Consider the following 20,350-nt stretch of genomic DNA (forward strand, 5'->3'; position numbering starts at 1 on the left):
TGCTGGCAACACAAATAAAATAAACGACTCATCAAATTATCCTTGTCGTTTACATTTATTTTTTTTCCTCACAGTTTTTAGTTTTTGTGGATTTTACAGTACAATGGTTTACAAACTCTCTAAACTAATTTACCGGCCAATGGAAGATACTTTTTGAACGAATGCACCAAAACATGTTATTATCTATATGATATTTCTCCAAACAAGAAATACAACATACTGTCTAGTATTAAATAGAACACCTCATTTGTTTAGTCACTGGCCCATAACAGCTCGTCCCACAAGTTATTTCAAACCTAGTATAGGTCTAATGCAAGTCTACAGGTCACTTTCCCTCGTGGTTGATCCTCGTTCCTCCAAATCGGCTCCAATTCCGCTTCTTGTCCTCAAAGGAAAACTGCGTACTTGACTCCATCGTGCTTTCCTCTGCTCCTGGAGCTTTTTTGGGCCTGATGACTCTACCCTTTCGGTAGGGAAGGGAGGACTATGAACCTCTGTAGTGTTTCCAGCTGTCGCTGAACATTCTCAGTCGCATCAGTAGCTGCTTTCGTGCCCCGTGAGGATGTAAAGGTTGCTCATAGCACATGGATCATCCGTAGGAGTACTTTGCAAGATAATATCCCTGTAGTGACATTAAATCATTAGCGTAAGATTCCATTTGTCTGTTACCACTAAAACTAAAGTGGGAAAACATACCTAGCTGTTCCCAAAACCTGAAAAACCCGACTTCTGTCTGTGATCTCCTGGGTAACCTGAGATAAACACCATAATATTCCATTATTTCTTCCTTCCTCATACATCAGTGAAGCCATCATTGTTGTAGACATCAGGTTTACCTCATTAGTTTGTAAACTCCTTCCTTTCAGACCATGTTTCCAGAATGCAAGAACGCTGTCCTGTAGACACACTACAAAGACACCAGATGCATCAGAAAGACTTCTGACTCTAAATAGACATAGAAAACATGATGGCTATCTAATAGCTGAGACACATCAAGCTAAAATCAAATCATTTGAAGCAATGAAAGCCACTTGGTATTGATAGTTTTCACACAACGTCACATCCTTATAGGAACGCTCCCAAGCCGGGCAAAACGAAGCTATGCACCACTGACCCCCATTTATTTTTACGCATTGTGCATTGAGTAGTAATGTAGTAAAATGCAGATATTAAAAGGTGAAATTCTGTAAACACCTTATTGATGATGTATATTTTGTACAGGCAAGCAGATGAAGCTAAAATATTAACGCAAGATGCAACGTTTCATGTTAAGTGGTTTTCCATTATAAGGAAAACACTGAACCATTAAGCGAACTGCATTTATATAATTAATACAGAGATTACTGATATTACTGTTTGAAGTGTATTAGGGCGACCTTTTGTTGCACTGTTTAGTGATTCGCTGAAAATTACATTTTCTTTACATGCTTTAATTTTATTATTTTGAGAGGTGATCTAAATATTTGCGGCTGTGACACAGATGAAAAATTGACACGCTTATGCTGCAGTTCTATCGATGTTTTGCCCTCCAGGTCTTCGAACCAGTCACATGACTGAAAACTATGGATTGCCATCTGGGTCAAAACGTTGTGCTTCAACACAACAGTTCGTGCTCTTGACTTCAGTTTTGTTTGTCTTCTCAAACACGGGTTCATAGCCAGTTTGGGGAAAGGCACTTTTAAAAGTATCGCAATATTGCGTTACAGTTACTTTGTTACTTTTACTTTTGAAAGTAAGTGTTTTTAATATAAAACCAAATGATTTCTCTCAACACGGGGACTAAATTAAAACGTAATAGGTTTCTTATTTCAAATAACTAGTAACGTAATGAAATTACGTAACTCGCATTACTTCTTAAACTTTTAAACTGAAAGCTGCACACAGTTCTCAAACTAGTAACAGCGGTGCAGACAGACTGCAAAAACTAGGCTGAGCGATGCTCAAAGAAGGCCTAGCATTGGCTGTTGATGGCACACCATCAGCTTGATGTCTCACATCCTTAACAGAACTTACCCAGCGTCTGAATGGGAAACTCAAACGCGAGTTCAGAAGTCTTCTGATGGCTCACACATCCCTGCAGATTCACAACCTTAACTGTGTCTGAAACAAAACGGTATTAAAGGATTTGAGTAGTGAAATGCGTTTTTTAAAAGTTTAACATTGCACTTTTAGAATGTCCTCCCATATGAGGCTCTAAAAGAGCAGAGGCATGAGCACAACGTAATAATAAATATAATATAAAATAATAATAACGTTTAATTAACAAAACAATGCTGTTGTGCATAACACAGATTATGTAATAAAGACACTGAAAAAGAAATGGCACAAATACACAATGCTATTTATTGAGAGTGTTGATTAAAGAAATATGTAATAAGTTTTGATTTAAATGAATTGAAAGAGGTAGGGGAAGCAAATTTCAAAGTTTGGGTGCCGTGACAGAAAAGGACCTGCCGCTCATTGAAGATGGGCAGAACCTAGGGACACAAAGACGTTAATAGTTTTTTTGTAAAAAGTTAATTGTCTGGCAGCCGGTAAGCCAGAAAAAAAGAATGTTACAATAGTCAAGGTGAGTGGTAATAAACACATGCACTAATGATTCTGGATCTTTTATACTGAGGAAAGGGTGAAGTTATGCAATTCGACATAGCTGAATGTAGTCCTCCAAAGTCAGCAAATGGGTCTAGAGCAGGGGTCACCGGACTGGTGTCCTGCAGAGTATAGCTCAAGACCTAATCAAACATTACCAGGTATACTTGAAACTCCCAGGCAAGCGAGTTGAGGCAATGTGAACTAAGCTCTGCAGGACCTCCAGAATCAAGTAGGCGATGGAAATACAGAAATAGCATCAAGGTCAAAGCTAGAAACATTGGTTATATTTTTTATTAGAGATGGGGGACCGATTAAGTTGAAACTAAGAAAATGTGTAGCCAGTCCTTTAACTCACTGACACGTGAAGATAAGGAGGCCATCGAATGGGTACAATCTGGTTGACAAGCACTATATCTGCAGGTCTGAGAACTGAACCCTGGGGAACACCCTGTTTGAGCGAGACAGTGGGAGATTCGGAATTGTGCAAAGGGATTTAGTATAGATATATGAGGAGAAACAAGATAAAGATAAAAATGTATTGTTATTGTAACAATGTGTAAACTGATATTATGCGAGTTGTGTAATGAAGCAATTTAAATGTCCCTGTAATGCAAGGTATTTAAGCCAAAATGTTTTTATAAGATATGTATTTAAGCAATATTACACAACCCGATCACCATTTTCAAAATATTTACAAGTGAGCACAATCGGAAATGTGATTTCATAAAACATTTAAACAGATGAGAAGTTAATATTGAGTGAGTTACATTTTAGACAAAATGCTGTCTGTTTTTTTCATTACATCAATGAAAAGAGAGAAAAATAACAGACTGGACATTTAAGCATCTGTTGTATTACGTTTTTGAATGAATCATTTGAATCATGATCCTTTCATAGACTAATTTGCTTGCTTTGTTTTTTTTTAATGAATCATCCATTTTGAAGGAATTGTTTGAGTCAATGAATCGCTCGTGAGTGAATGACTCAATAAATCTCTCATCAATGAATCAGATAGGCCCTTGCCGTCACCTACTGGCAGTTTTAGTGTCATATTTACTTTTCCATGACAGGCCTAAACCAGTCAAGTTAGCAGAACAAAAGCCTCGCTCAGCAAAATTCGGTCAGTATCAGACTCCCCTATTGAGCATACATACAAAGTGCTTCAAATGGCTCAGTGAAAACAAGCATTTCTTACTTTTCAGTGCAATGAGAACTGTGTCCCTGTCAAGCTGAATCACTTGCTTGACCTCCAGCGACTCACCATCTGTGAAGCCACATAACTCAGTCAAGCAAAACACAGAGCTTTATCAGTCTATGTCACTGTGGCAATGCAAATCATACAGTTCACTTGAAATATTCTTCACATAAATAGTTGATTTTGTACAAAAAGGGGTGTTTTGTGTTTCATTTTTGATTTATTATTTTTGATGTGCAACACCTGGCAGACTTTGTGGTGTGTCGTCCAGGTGGATGATGTCAAAGTGCATCTGTCCAGTGTTGTCTTTTTGGTGGGGACGGCTTTTCACCCCCACGCAAACCTGTGGCAGCTCATCTGTTTCATTTACGAGCAGCTCAAAAATGGGCAGAGACTCTGGCAGGTTCAGAGCAATGTGCTGAGAGAGAGAGAGAGAGAGAGAGAGAGAGAGAGAGAGAGAGAGGGGAAAATAATGCACCAGACTGGACATTTTTAACATTTCCATCACTCTTATCTCTCATTTCTCACCTTGAGCTGCATGAACTTTTGCAGAGGTTCATACCACATTAAAAGAACCAAACCAGTGGGAACAGCAGCACATAGGAAAACGCTGTCAGTGTAGGGGTTTCGAACTAGAAGCAGAGGAACAAACTTTAAAATGTGCACAAAATGCCTAGAGAATGATTCACACTCCTACAGAGGTCACTGGTCCTCACCCACACTGCATCTTCTACAGCCCTTGGTGTCTGGGATCTTTACTGACATGGCATACTTCCTGGAGAAATATAAGAATTACTGCATTTTAGCAGACCCTTTAATCCAAAGGAACTGATTAAAGATAGATTTAGAATAAAAATTATTCAAATATAAAATAATAAGTATGTATGTCACATAAACAAAGAAATCCAAGTAAAAATAAATACATTGAAAAATATATAATAAATATAAATAAATATATTTTATAAAGTATATATATACATATATATATATATATATATATATATATATATATATATATATATATATATATATATATATATATTATGTAATTTAGAAATCAGAAATAATTTGAAATCATGTTGATTTTTTGTTCATGAGACATTTATTACTGTTATTAATGCTATTGTCCTGCTTAATAAGTTTGTGGAAACCATGATACGCTTATTCTTTGATGCATAAAGAGTTTGAAAAAATGATATTGATTTCAAATAAAGATCTTTAACATTTAATGAACGCTGTGATGAGATGCCTCGTCTCCAAAGTAGAGAAACAGCAAAATCTCAGCCACTGCACTTTACAATAATAAAACATCAATACATTTACTAAACTAGTAATACTAGTTAATTTAGAGTCGACTTCATTGTAAAATCAGACCAACTGAAGGAACCGTGTAGTTTAAATCAAATCGAAATGTTGTTCTTTGTGGTTTTTTGTTTCAAACCAGTGTGACTGTCTCAACCAAGAACAATAGTTCTCATAAATGCATTATGCAGTCTTGAGCATTCACAGATAAATGGTGCGTTTAATTCTACAAACCTTGCGTTTATCTTTGTGCTCAAGCGGTGTGCATTTATCGCCAGATGCCCTTGTCTACGCTGCATATTCCTGCGATACTCAAAAAGTGCTGGCAGACTATGAGAAGTCAACTGTGATGACTTTCCTGTGGACAGAGGACAGCAGGGCACCAGCCAGAGAGTTGATCAAGACATCAGATCTTTTCATGTTACATTAAATGGAGTCATATTAATAACATTGCACGTGCCTGAGACGGACATAAGGACATTGTTCATCACGTACAACCAACTGCACCTCTGAGGAAGCAACTGGAAAAGAAAGAAAATCTCAATGTGCATAAAGTAAATTACGGAAGACTGTTTCCTTAAAAAAAAACAGAAACTGATATTTAACTTGTATGTATGTTTGTGCTTTGTAATGATGCCTTTATATATCATTATGTGATTACTTTTATTCTTCTTTTTTACTCTGAAACAATTAACGGGTCCACAAGTAAATAGAGAAAATACAATATGGCCACCTTTTCCATGGTGTCCTCATGGAGTTCATTGAGGTTGAGAGTGTAGATGCCCTCCTCAGCACCCAGCATTAGGTATTGATCTATGGGTAAATATCAGCATATCATTCTTATTAGAACCAAAGCCAAGACTCGAGACAGACATGGTTACCAATAAGTCACAAATAAAATGAACAGAAATTAGTCTAGACTAAATATTTAAGATGAATGGGTAAGATCAAGTGGCTGTGAAACATACCAAATAAGGATCTAAAAATTAAAGTTGAGAGATTTCTGTTCCTCAATTGAAGATTCGTGCTTCATAAACGTTCATAAAGACATTCTAAAATAATCCATATTAATGGAGCAGTTTAATTCAAGTTCTGTGGAGTGCTATGATCATTTTATGCGATTTAATTAAGGTTTTAACTTAAAAAAGTGTTTCTCAATGCATATACATAGCAATATGGGAAAGAGAGCTCAACTGCACTTGCTTTACACGTAAGAATGAATTTCACTGGTTCTTGTATGTAAAGCCCACACTTTCTGAGTTTCAGTTTACCATATTTTTTCTTATTAAAGGGATCATGATCTGAGAAACCAAAATTTCCTTGTTCTTTTGATATATAAGAGGTCATTGTACTATAAAACATCCTGTAAGTGACTTCTTGTTAGCCTAAAAACAGCTCATATTAAAACCAGTTTACCAAAACAGCTTGTGGAATGTGGCACTCTACGATGTAACAGTGTGGCTAAATACCACCTAAACAGAAGAAGGTCAACACCTACTTCTACATCACTGCCCTTTTAGCTCCGCCCACTGAATCGCGTGTGTAATGTTTAAGAGAGAGGCAAGCGCACGGCTTGTCCAGAGTTGAAGAAAACCAGACAATGTTGATTACCAAAGTGTGGAAAAAATAGTCTTTGCATTGCCTTATTTCTTTTAAGAAAATTGCTTATTTCTTCTATGATGTTTTTTGATGTAAAAACCTCGATAACATTATAATCCTCAGAGAACAGTGCAAAATAAAAAACAGAGGTAGGTCATGACCCCTTTACTTAAAGAATTTACTGACAAAATGAATAATAAATCAAAACAAATGTATTTTAGGATTGTTCCACAATACTAAATATAACTAAAATAGCTTCAAACACGCAGGCAAGTAATAATGGGGAACATAAAAGGCATTATAAGCAACAAACAAAAAGTGCATATATTATCTGAGAGTGCTTTAAATATGTACGTTTTCAAACAAAGACAGTGAAAGATGTTTATTACTGATGACTTAACACACAGCAGGGGGTTACAATAGATTAATGCATTAGTGTAATGCACAAATCTATTTTATCGAACCAGCTATTTTGTACTGCCACTGACCTTGTATTTTGCTTTAACCACACAACTAGATGCAAGTTTTAATATTAGTTTGATGTGTGCTATTGGCAGCAAACAAAATATGGCTGTCTCTGGTGCTCGCAGTTCTATTATCAAACTTCACCTCTGGTCTTTGGTAGGACCCACGTAACAGCACACTGAGTCTTTAACGGACAGCCGTTGAATACTTTAGAGAAGCAGGCCCCCATCTGGAAGACAATTTATGATGCATTACAAAGCCATAAGCATGACATTAGAGCATGCAATAGAATTAGAATCATGTAATTTTTTTTACGTACATGTACTTGTGGTGTAGGTGGCAGTCCATGGACGACTTTCTGGAATCAATGAAAACAGAATAACATGACTGACCAATAAAAGACTGCATTTTTAAACATTTTTATACAAAGGTCAAAAGTAAATAATGCATATCCATTATATCCAACTATAACTCTTATCTCTTTATCTCTCTCTCGCTCTCTCTGTATATATATATATATAAATTGAATCTAGTTGAGATCTTGTGAAGCGTGTGTGTGTGTGTGTGTGTGTGTGTGTGAAACCTGATCGTTTGTTCTCTGCGGGAATTAAATGCTGACAGGAGCAGAGTTCAGCTTTACTGGAGACGAGTAATCAACTTTAAAATTGCAATTTTACATTACGCTTAGCTTTATGTATTTTCCCACTGTCCTATCTTTGGCTTTATTTATCACACAAACTACCCAGAATACTGAGTGACCTGTTGGATACAGTATTTACAATATTATTTAATATGTATTAAATATTTCTTTATTTATTTTGGAAAAATACTTTGTCATATATTTTTATATTTAAAAATTAATAAAAAAATTTGTAAATATTAAGCAAAATAAATTGTTATATAGGTCTAATATCGGCCACCCTGTTTTCCAAGATATCGGCATCAGTGTTAAAAAAAAACATATCGGTTGACCAATATTAGACAGATTCTCATGGTTTGACCTATGTAATCCTCTTACTGAGTCGTCTGGTTTCCTCCTGAGAGTGCTCCATTCTGGGGAGAGGGGGGGGTCATGTGGTGGGAAATCACTCCTGGTTCCTCCTGGGTCTGGAGCGAAAGAACTCTCTGCTATCAAACCTGTTCAACACAGCTGCTGCATCAGCGTTTGGATTTTAAGGAGGCATTATTTGTTTTCCCTCTACACATATAACTGCATATTAATCTCACTGGGTGGTGTGGCCTAACAGGTCAACCAAAAAGCTTCGAAATGTTTGCAAATGGAATCTGAGCTGCTTTAAGTGAGATGCTGCATGTTTTTTAAGGCTTTTTGTGTAGTCTTAAGTGTTTTTGGTTGTATAAAAAGACAAAGGTGGTGTATTCCACTCAAAAATAAGAACCCTCTCCTTATTTACTTACTTTAATGCCACCCCAGATCTATATAACTTTATTTGTTTAGATAACCACAAACAACAACCACCATAAGATTCCACGTACTGCAAATGTACAGGACCTCCAAAGTTGACATAAAAACACAAAAATAGTACAACTAGTGGTCATTAATACATACTCAAGAACTGATGAACATCTCACCTTCAGTTGGTGTTGAGCAAAGGGAACCTAGACTGGTAGAATGATTGAGGAAGGAGGAGTCTGTGAAGAAGGAGGAGTTAGTGAGGAGTGACAGGTCGGACAGTGTTGAACCAATCAGCAAAGCGGATTCATTGAGTAGGGCGGGGTTAGTGTCAGAGGCGGGGTCTTTCAGAGGCGTAGAGCCAATAGGAGGCGAGGAGACAGAACAAGGTGTGGGAGCTTTTCTCTCTTGACTGGTGACTGTTGTTGATTGGGGAGAAGGGACCACTCTCTTCACAGTCCCATATTTATCCTCTTCATCTACTGAGTGCTGTGGATTAAACACACATAAATGATCTTATTCTAGAAGACGTTTGATTTCTACACTTCTATTTCATTCTTCCCTACCTCAGCTGAAGTGCCTCTCTTTATAGTTAAACTCCTGTAAAAAAGGAAGCAAAATGTCATCATTTCATCATTTTAGTTGTGCATTAATCTTGTCATGTTAATAATTATAAAAGGGCGGTGGTAGGGATGTAGATACAGCTTTGTTAAAAACTAAAGCATGGTTTTTTTACATTTTAATAATATTATTGAATCACTTATAACGTAACGGTTTTCCAAATTAAACATATTAACATTTTGTTCCAAATTGGAAAAAAGGTTAACATTTAATATTTTTATAGTTCAAAATATTTAAACATTCTTAAAACCTAATTAGTTAATTAGTTAATTTTCTCTGAAAAGTAAAAATATAAGGCAATCAAATATATTTCAGTAAAATTAAAAACAAGAAGCTTAAAACAAAACAGTGAGTATAGCATTTCATATTTTATTTACTGTAATTTAATATATAATACTTTTACATATAGCTGACATCATACATCATAGCTGACTCAGGAGAAAACCTTAGAAGCAATCAACTAAACAAGTATTCTTATTATTAAAACAAAAAAAAAGATTACCTTTCCATCAAGGCCTCTTCCACACACTCTAACAAACTCCTGCAAAATAAACAGTAAAAAAGCAATGCAACCCTCAAAACAGTCCGTATTAGTTCTTTTTTACAGCTTAATTTAACAATAAATGTATCAAATTAGATTTTTGATGAGTGATTGGAGAATGGTAAACCACTCAGCCAGTCAATATTTTGAATGACCTACATGCATTAGCAGATCAGACTCAACATTTACTACTGGCACCATTCTTTTAGACAAGAAAGTGTGAAATATAACCCACGGTGAGTCCTTGTCTCCACTGATAGCGCTCCAGTCATCATACGCTCCCTAAAGAAAAACGGAAACCAGTATGTTATTCTAAATAAAGCATTGTTTTTTCATTTCTTTCTTTTGTGGAACCAACTTTTTAAAGCTTGGTGCTTTTGTGTTCTAATTGTGATTGTGTGGAAATTAACGATCCGTACATTATCAGAAACTTCTCCTTTTTGTGTATCGCAGGCGAAACACGGTTCCGAAACTGCTTACACTTTGCCCTTGTTACAGTGTAATCGTACAGTTAAGTGCTTAGTAATATTAATAAATTACATGTACTTACTAAATGATTAGGGTTATGGTTACTTGCATGTAATTATGCACGATTTATTGTCATTGCAATAGTAAATACATACAATGTGTAACAAGGGCGCCTCAAAATACGGTGTTACCCACTACATGAGGGTGAGAAATCAGGGCCAGGGGCATTTCTACATTTTGAATCTCACCACATCCGGACAGGGATCCGTCTCCTTTCTCATGGGTGGTCCGAACCTCACATGATCAACTGGAAAACAGAAAAAGCAATAGTCACAAGCAGAACAGAATCAGTGTATTGAACTGCTGCGCGCTTCCCCTTTCGCACACAATCGCGTGGTAGGTGTACAGCGCCGCTTTCGCACACGTAGTACTGTCTGTGTGAAGATCTGGATGCACGTGATGCATTCATGCAAACAGACATGAACCTAAACACACACTCAGAAACACACACAATACGTCCTTTCATAGCTCCGGAGTGGCTTCTCAATTACAATAGCGTCTGTTGTCCGGCTAACCTTGGCTTGTGGTCGTGGCTTGCTGTAATCTATCAAAACAATAGCGCTCACTGACAAACGTCACATTCTTTCTTAGTCACTACTGTTTTGGCGTGCACCACTCGTGAAGTGAGGTCATAGTGGTTACGCTACAGTTCAGTCATTGCACTACTGGAGATGATATGATGAGTCACGGCACATTTCAGAAGCATACAAAACTTTAAAAAGCTTATTAATGTGAAGTGTTGACTCCACCGATGACATCTGATGAGAACAGTACCGAACTGAGCTGGATGGGATGGGATCAGATTTTGCAACTCCGACACAGTAACTGAACTAAACGGCATCAGCCCCTGAACTGACTCAAGCTGAATCACAACACTAATGCCTTCAGAAGAGCTGCTTATAGCTGAATTGAGCTTTTTCATAATTGATGAACTTTAAACGGTTATTGAAATGAACTGAATCAACACTGAGCTGATTTGAAATGAATTACAACTATAGTATCTTCTGCAGAGCTACTTATTGTTATTTTGTTTCCAGTTTATTACTGTGAAGAAGCTTTATAATAGTTTGTTTCACATAAAGTGCTGTATAGATAAAGCTGACTTGACTTTTAAAATTGCATTCTATGGAAATATGCACTTTGCACGTGAATGATCAACATAGCTTTTGCTGCATTCACATATACACAAAAAGATTTACTGTGGCATGTAAATGTAGTCAATCATTAATGTGTCCTATAAATTTGATAAAAATCTGTGTTTTTTGCAGCTTGATTTCATTATGTTTTGAGCTTAAATACCAAAAAAGGGCCTTAAAGGGATGGTTCACCAGAAAATACAAATTCTGCCATCGCTTACTCATTGACATGTCTAAAAAATAATGATATTTTTATGATAATATGATGGTTGCATTGTATGGCCAAAAAAAACAACAACAACATGACGGTTAATAAATCAGGCCTTTTTTTATTTTTGTGTGAACTGTCCCTTTAATTGTTATGGTCAGAGTGGATAGAAAATGCTTAGTAAAGATGAAATCACACTTCTAGTGCAAAAACATTATAAGCAGACCTCTGGTGCAAATCTAAAATTATTTGTTTAAATATTTGAAATATAACTGAAATATCAAAAAGAAGTCCCCTCATTCCAGGTTCTCAGAAATATATTCATGTGGTGTTTCTCATCAAAATTCAATCTGAGATTTTCAATCCGCTATTTGGATGCAATGACATACTGATAACTAATACCAAAAAAAGGTGTGTATTAGAAAAAGTGTATTAGAGTACGAACTTCACTCACATTGCTCTTCAGACCGAGTTCTCTGAATGGGAAGTTTGGCTAGGGAATGAATCTTATCAGGAAGGACACTGCACGTCTGTAAACACACAAACATGGACACAGACTCTGAAGTCACATAAAGACCTTTTAACCTTTAAACTCCAGTGGACCCACTGTCCTGCAGGGTTCGACCCTAATCAATCATGCTTGAACCAGTGAATCAAGCTCTTCAGGACCACTTGGAAATGCACAGACAGGAAATAAATTTCGCAGGACGGTGGGTCCAGGGTTGAAGACTGAAAATGTCACATATCAGCTTAAAACTGCAGTCTATAATGTTTGGCGCCGCAGCAGTTAATAAACAGAACTGTATGCATCTTGTGGAAAAACACTGTAGCTGGAAATCTCTGTTTATGATGAATCACGTAGTGGTTTCTTTAGCAGTCAGAATATAAAAACATATTATAGATGTACTGCAGTGATTAAGGAGAGGCCAAAAACACTGCATTTGTGATGTACTTATTACATAAATTATGTATATATTGAATATAAAAAAGTTACAGACCGCAGCTTTAAAGCCATGGTACTGTCTATGCATCATTTTGCTTGAGTATTAAAATTAAAAATTTTATTTTTTTGTATCATTTGTGGCACCAGAGCAGAAAAAATCATTCGTGGGTCAATGACAAATTAAATTTACTATATGAATGCTACATAAATGCATCAGGTTGATCTCATACAGTTTTTATGTGCTTTTAAATAAGTTGATAAAGTTTTGTAATACGTAATAAATAATATATTATTATTATGATTATATAATTATAACTATAATATTGTAATAAGAAATGTTATAATAGTATTTTTTCAAGAATGTAATCTGGTTTTCAGGATTGTTGTATCACATTGTATGACATTTCTGACTTGATGCCCCCAAAATAGTTCTGAAATGATTTATATTTTTAATAAATTATTTTAAATAATTTTTGCATATATATATTTTTTTTTTCTGGATTAAAAAAATTTGCATTTTGTCACTTATCTATGATAGAGATATTAGAAAAAAAAACTAGAAAATTTATTTTTTTTTAATTTGTAGTGGTTCTCACACTAAAGTGGAATTTGGAGAAAGTATTTTATCATTAAAAACATTACACATTCAACTTTAAGTGTTGTGAAATTAAGTATTTTCCCAATTTAATTTTCATCTTCGCTCAGTTCACCTCCAGGTCACTCTCATCCATAGTTTGTGTCTGTTGTAGATCAGGGTTATTGACAGCGTCCAGCACCTCTATAACAAGGTTACGCGTGAGGAGCTGCGTGACAAAAGCATGCTAAAAAGGAAGAAAAAACAAAATATGTTATTCCAATAATAAGAACAGGCCTGAGAAGCCCTACAGTATATCAAAGATAAACCACAGGAATTTCACTCGAGTAAAAAAATATATATAATAAAAATCTACCACATATGGTTAATACCCACTTGCAGGAGTTTTTCCGCCGTCGGCCTTTTCCGAGGGTTCTTTGTGAGTGCCATTTTGATGAAGTTGTGAAATTCTGTGGACCTGAAAAAAAATGTAGCTTTATTAAATGAGCAAATTCAATACTGTTATTCACGCAAAGACGAGGAGAATCAACATCTGCGTTTCATGCATACTACCATTTGTTCTTCTCTTTGAGTTTGGGAGGCTGAAAACTGCTCTTGGACATCAGCATCAAAGCTCTGAGGGCGAAACAACAGAAACGTTTGTGTTCTCTGCCGCCCAACCCCAGATCTCAATTCAACCTTTCAATCTAAAGGACAATGTCTGTGAAACTTTGCGTCTTTTTGTTTGAGTATTCTGCTAGACGAGCTTACATCACTGTTTGCAGCATTTTTCATGGTGGCTTAAGCAATTGTCTTAATTTGGAGCAGCACGTTTTGCGTTTGCCAAATGTTTGACTGGTTCAGTCTGGTTCGGGCTGTGTAAACTGAGATGAAGATAAGTAGTGTTACACTACAAACTTTAGTAGTGTTACTACTCTAATAGGGTGTCAGTGCACTTTTGAAAGGATCTCTGTATACATGTGTGTGTATGTGTATGTATGTGTGTGTGTGTGTGTGTGTGCGTGCTCACACCTCATGGGGTGTAGGTCAAACAAAGGCGGCTGTAGCTCTGCTAGCTCAATAGCTGTGATACCCACTGCCCAGATGTCACACAGCTGGTTATAACCCCCTTTCCTTTCCACTGCCGCAACCTCTGGGGCCATCCTGAGGAAAAACCATCAGAGAAAATTATAAAAGAAACAAATAACAAAGCAATACCAGAGAGAATTTTTACTGCTTTACTTTTTACGCAAAATATTATCTTCATTATATTATATAAGCATAAATAAAATGATTACCAAGATAAATATAATTATAGACAAAATAGTGTATAATAATAGTAAAAAAAAGTTTTGCATATTGTCTTTTAATATTATTTTAAATTATATTATGATACTACTAATATTTTATTTATACACTGCCATTCACAAGTTTGGGATTTGTAATTTTATTTCATTATTTAAAAAAAAAGAAATTAACACTTTTATTCAGGAAGGATGTTAAATAGAAAAAAAAAAAAAGGTATTGTTAACAAATATTTATTTTTAACTGGTTTAATAGCTGAATAACAAATTTAGTTTTTATCCACGGGAATACATGACATCTTAAAGTGTAATAAAATAGAAAACAGTCATTTTAAATTGTAATCATATTTTTACAATATTACATTTTTTCTCTATTTTTGCTGAAATAAATGCAGCCTTAGATAGATAATTCTTTATAAAATATGCAGTCAAAAGCTTGGGATCCTTAAGATTGTTGATCTTTTCTTTAATATAATCTAATTTGTTAATCACATTTATATATATATATATATATATATATATATATATATATATATATATATATATATATATATATATATATATATATATATATATATATATACATACACTGTATATATTCATTCATCCATTTGAATTTAGGGCAGGTGTATTCATTTTTTTATTCAGAAAATGTGTATTGAACTTATCAAAGGTGACAGACATTTACGGAAAAAGAATAATAAAAATAATTTATCACTGTTACCACAAGAATCAACTGTAATAATAATCAGAAATGCATCTTAAGTCCCACAATTTTGCATATTAGAATAATCTGTGTGGTCATGTGACATTGAAGACTGTAGTGATGTTAAAAACTCAGTTTGGCATTACAGTACTAAATGCCATTTTAAAATGTAAAGTAGAAAACATTTTAAATTGTTATACTGGATAATATTGTTGTTTGTAGTATATTCTACTATAGTCTTTTTGACTTCAATCCTTAGATTGAGACTGCAAAAATATGTAAAAATACGCAGGGTTTCCAAAAGTTGAATATCTTCGTGACTCACCAGTATGGCGTCCCAATAAAGGACTTTCTCTTCGCGACAGATGCGTTAATCTCAGCTGCCACTCCAAAATCCGCTGCCAGACAGAGGGGAGACAAAAGCCCATATTTAAGAGATTTATGGTGTATTAGTTAATACATGCATATGTGTGTTTACATGTCAGGGTCTGATATGGGGGTAAACCCAGACTGACCTAGTTTGACATCTCCTCGCTCCGTCAGAAGGATGTTGGCACCCTGCAGGCAACCAAGAATGACACAATGAGCACATCTACGCTATCATCGTGCGATATAGCGCTGAACAAACTCACTCATATACAGATGAACTCTACTAACATATATCAAACACACTGCAAGGCAACACGGTCATAGGCAATTACTTTTATGTCTCTATGCATTTTTCCTGCTTCATGGAGATGATGTAGCCCCTGTAAACAAAGAGAAAACCATTCTGAAAAAAATGTGGCTGTGCAATTGTTCACCTGCTGTCATTTTTAACCTTTAACCATGATTAATAATAAATCCAGAGTAGAAAGGCACTGAGACTTCACACTGCACGTTTCACAAGGTTAGCACTTTTTTCTGCACATTCATAGGGGTTACCGGAAATTATAGCTGGCATAAAATAACGATGAATTATTATTTTGATACATGCCAGGCCTCTCCATCATTTAGTCCAATTAAACCCCGACTTTCTTACTTGCAATTAGATCTGCCTTTATCCAACCTCATCCTCTTCAGGTTTATGTGGTTATAAGTTACAATACGGAAGAAAAGATCTCCTGCTATTTCCGTTATATCCCACCTTTTGTATTTTGTCTGATACAAATAAGGCTAACAACAAATAGCAATAAAAATAAAATAAGTTTTATTTGAGTTAAAACTAAAAACTAAAACCAATCTTTTAGAACATTACATTTAAAAATAAATAAATAAATAATAAAAAATATATATTTTTTTCTTACTTTCTAAAAATGATTTTGAGCAGTTTTTGTTAAATTACTATCATTTTATGTTTCATATCTGCTTCAGAAAAATATAGCCCTGCATCATTCAGTTAATAACCGAAAGAGCATTTACCATTTTTAAAAATGTGATGACGTAAAACAAATCGTCATCGATATAACTGATGCAATTGCCTCAGTGTCATTTAAACTAGTTTAAAGCCAAACAGGAGAAACACTGTGTGCAATGAGATACACATCGTCATCATTTACTATGGATTTCCTGTAATAACACGCAGAAATGTGAGAAATGATAACAAAATGTAATTTTTAAAATACTACTGTAATTTAAAAATAACACAACTGAAACCCCTTCTGATTGGCTTTTACCATTTGATATCTTTAAAATGAAAATTCTGTCATAAATCCCTCGCCCTCCGTTCATCTTCGAAAAGCAAATTAAGATGTTTTTATTCATTCTGAGAGCTCTCTGACCCTCCCAAAGACAGCAATGGAATTAACAAACACCACTTTTCCAAACTTCATTTAATAGTTTGTCTCCTTTGTGTCAACTATTTTGGAGAGCGTCAGCATACGCTGTTTGCGTTCAATAGATACTCTCCAAAATGACACCGGGGCGACGCGGAGGAGACAAATAGTTGAATAAAGTCGCTATTTTTGTTTGCCGGGCGTACAAAAAAAACATTCTTGTAGCTTTGCGAAATTACAGTCGAACCCCTGACGTTATTAAAAAATAAATCAAATAAAACTTTAACCGGGCATCCTCACCTGAAGTGTCTCTCTGCTCACGTAAGCTATCTGTCTCTCTTTCAGAGGACCAGTGACTGCAAAAACACAATGACCCCATTTAAACTCATAAAACACCATATGAGCATTAATCCTCCATCAGCCAATATAAATAACAACTGAAACCACAGCATTAACATTCAAGCAGAAACGACACATAGGAAGGCTTGCTTCTGAAACCATCGCAACTTTAGCTTTTTTTTTTAAATCCAGTAAACTAAGCAACAAAAAAAAAAATTTCAGCAAAATCTATGCGCTATATATACGCTGATGTGACATTTTATTACGTTAGATATGTGTCAACTGTACCGTGATAAATATCCTGCAACGATCCTCCTCCGCAGAACTCCATGCAGATCCATAGCTTGTTATTTCTGTGCGATATGAAGAGGTTCGCTGTTAGTTTTACTTCAGTTTTCCGCGAACCGCGGCGCTGGTTGCTTTCGTGACTGACCTGAGGTAGCTGCCGTAGTAGGCCACGATGTTTTTATGGGTGCAGTCCTTCATCATGGTTATTTCATGTTGAATGCTTGAGATGTCGTCACCTGGCAGAAAAAGAAACGGGGGTGTCTTCTGCAATCGTCTCAAATTCTACTATCAGCGACGCGTTTACAACATGCATTAAAAGGCTTCAAAGAATTCAGGGGCCGCAGTGAATAATTAAACCGAATTTACAGCACAAATGATGCTATTATGGGTATCTTTCCAACGTGTTCAAAATATATAACAGTTGCAAATGCAGGCATTTCTTAATCGCTTTCCGTTTTAAAATCGAAAAATATATCGTCTTAAATATCGCATTAATTTCTTAATTAATTTCATAAAATTACATTTTATTTTACTTATATAACATAACTTCAACCTCTTTAGATAACACTTCCTGTGTCTACTGAAAATTGCTCATCATATCAGTAAAATGCAAATGAGAAAATTTGCTTATAAATGATTTATGACCTTACCAGGGTCCAGTTTGACCACTTTAATAGCTGCGATGACCGAAGTCTTAATGCTACGGGCCTGCAACCACAGAGAAACGAGTTACAAATAAGCAATACATGTCGACATTACATTTTTGCATCAGTCAAAATTTCTCCTGGTCCTTTCGAAAGCTTGCTTGAATCGAGCCACAACAACATTCATTGTGTCACACGCCACACCACTTTCAAGTTCCTGGAAATCCATTGCAAGAAGAGCCACTTTAATACGTGCTACCTTCGGTACTTTAAACGTGACCTTATTTCAGTTATACATTTTAAAGGATTTACGATCGTTTCATTCACAACAACACACGTGAGAAAACAGTCAAGTCTAGCGGTCTGCCTCAGCTCAAAACCTCATATGATTCGTGAGGCACATTATGTGCCAGTGCGGTCTGCACCAGACAGAAAAATGAAGCTGTCTACCAGTAACCATGGCAATCGGCAGCCAATAGCGGATCGGCAGACACTGGAAAGGTGAAGTAGAGATGAAAAAAGTAGCAGTGCTCATTTCCTGTTTTCTTTCCTGCTGAACCAAATCACATCCTGTAATGTGTCTTTCTCCGTTATCAAGGCCATGATTCGTGTTTATTCAGGCAGCGTGATATAAACGGACAATCCACCCTATTAGGGGCACAAGGCCACTGTTGCATACTCCACAAACATTTCAGAAGGACAAAATGTGCAAACCTTTTTATTATTTGCTTCCTCGTGTGCAAAAAAAAAAGTTCACGCCCTGTTATTTCTGCTGCACGGTATGCCACTACGACCAGTTCTGTTTCACAAAAAGCAACACATTTCACTCGCAAGGAATCGTATCGTGGTTTCTTTTTATAAGGAAGCAATGCACGATGCATACATACGCAAATGCATGTTTTTAAGGGTGTTAAACATGCCAATGGGGTGTGAAACATGATAGTGGAGTGACACACATCGCTCAATATTAGTTTCAACATGTAAATGCAAATGTACAGTATGTTACACAGCACGGAAATGATATTCAATAATATTGCACAACTAATATACAACATGCAGCACTTGTGTCATGCAACTATAACAACTGGAAGAAGATGCAAATGTGCAGGTGGACTGCTTTTTAACAACAAACCAGCTTCTATGTCCCCCGAAAAACTGACTATGTCCCCCAGCTATGTTTTAATATAGTTGACTATGTTTTAATACTGACGTATTAAAACTATGTCCCCCAAAATTCGACGTGTTAGTCACAATTGTCGCGAGACACGCACACAAACACACTGATATGTCAATATATATAAATAAATGAATGAACACAGACGATGTCAGAAAGATTCGAAAGCTTAAGTAATTGTTGTTTTAGGAGGGAAACATTAGTTATAGTATTTTTGCAACATAATTTGCATCACTGTCACAAACGCAAGAGCCTCGGAGCTCTGTTTCGCGCTAAATAGTCACGGAATTCGTTTTTCTGAGGTACTTTCTGCCGTTTTCCTACCTTGAACACGTCTCCGTACGTCCCGCTGCCGATGCGGTGTATCAGCTCGTAGTCATCGAGCGGGTCCGCGTGAGACACTCCGATCGCGTCCATGGCGGCGAGGCATTTGACTCGTTTTCTCACGGTGCTAAGTCAAGAGCGGGCGATACTCATCCAAGTGCCACTAACCACCACTTCCTCAACATCCGCGTAACAAGTGCACGAGAGTGAACATGGCAGCGATGACACAAACGCCGCATCTCTCTGACAGGGGCGTTTACGCAAGACGCGTTCGCAGGGGCGCAACAGGATGGAGAGAAACGCCGCGAGTCTCGAGACGCGCTGTTTTTAAGTGCAACTGTTTCATTTGTCAGTAAGTCTTTAACGACTCCATGTGTGTGTACACACACACACACACACACACACACACACACACACACACACATATATATATATATATATATATATATATATATATATATATATATATATATATATATATATATATATATATACGATTAAAAATAGTACAGACGGAACTCTCATAATATGACGCGCTATCCCATTATCAGATTAAATGTTTTTCAATAAATTAAATTCGGAGGACAAAAATTTGCCTACTGTACCATTGTACTTTTACTTTTAGTTTGGCTGTAATCAGGTATAGCATGCTAACTTTATTCTAATTTACGTACGACATGAAAATATTTTAGCATAAATCAT

At 36.0% G+C, this 20,350-nt stretch overlaps 1 protein-coding gene across 5 annotated transcripts; it reads right to left on the minus strand.

Annotated features, from left to right (window-relative positions):
• Nucleotides 1-36: 36 nt before the first annotated feature.
• Nucleotides 37-19,947, minus strand: map4k6 (mitogen-activated protein kinase kinase kinase kinase 6). 5 transcript variants are annotated; one of them, XM_043221780.1, is made up of 33 exons: nucleotides 19,649-19,947; nucleotides 18,157-18,214; nucleotides 17,652-17,742; nucleotides 17,507-17,571; nucleotides 17,180-17,235; nucleotides 15,827-15,874; nucleotides 15,641-15,683; nucleotides 15,451-15,523; nucleotides 14,148-14,279; nucleotides 13,689-13,751; nucleotides 13,512-13,593; nucleotides 13,252-13,362; nucleotides 12,053-12,128; nucleotides 10,443-10,501; nucleotides 9,962-10,008; nucleotides 9,688-9,726; nucleotides 9,131-9,164; nucleotides 8,744-9,053; nucleotides 8,172-8,260; nucleotides 7,473-7,511; nucleotides 7,298-7,382; nucleotides 5,823-5,902; nucleotides 5,550-5,610; nucleotides 5,324-5,447; nucleotides 4,504-4,562; nucleotides 4,316-4,419; nucleotides 4,031-4,205; nucleotides 3,788-3,856; nucleotides 2,948-3,040; nucleotides 2,014-2,100; nucleotides 837-907; nucleotides 697-752; nucleotides 37-622 (listed from the first exon to the last, which is right to left on the minus strand). In XM_043221780.1, the coding sequence occupies exons 1-33, from the start codon at nucleotides 19,739-19,741 to the stop codon at nucleotides 535-537; spliced, it is 2,760 nt and encodes a 919-aa protein (XP_043077715.1). In that variant the 5' UTR covers nucleotides 19,742-19,947; the 3' UTR covers nucleotides 37-534. The 5 variants fall into 5 exon arrangements, with proteins under 5 accessions (XP_043077715.1, XP_043077714.1, XP_043077718.1 ...); XM_043221779.1 differs by having other exon boundaries at nucleotides 8,172-8,290; nucleotides 19,649-19,946; XM_043221783.1 differs by lacking the exon at nucleotides 18,157-18,214 and having other exon boundaries at nucleotides 8,172-8,290; nucleotides 19,649-19,946.
• Between the last annotated feature and the right edge of the window lie 403 nt (nucleotides 19,948-20,350).

This window comes from Puntigrus tetrazona, chromosome 21, assembly GCF_018831695.1.
Source record: "Puntigrus tetrazona isolate hp1 chromosome 21, ASM1883169v1, whole genome shotgun sequence".
NCBI classification, from domain to species: Eukaryota; Metazoa; Chordata; class Actinopteri; order Cypriniformes; family Cyprinidae; genus Puntigrus; species Puntigrus tetrazona.

Coding starts and splice junctions, on each gene's coding strand:
- map4k6 (XM_043221779.1), bottom strand. CDS start 19,741: ATGGACGCGATCGGAGTGTCTCACGCGGACCCGCTCGATGACTACGAG. Junction 10,009..10,442: donor CGGATCCCTGTCCGGATGTG/GTGAGATTCAAA, acceptor GTTTTTCTTTAG/GGAGCGTATGATGACTGGAG. Junction 5,611..5,822: donor ATGAGGACACCATGGAAAAG/GTGGCCATATTG, acceptor TTTCTTTTCCAG/TTGCTTCCTCAGAGGTGCAG.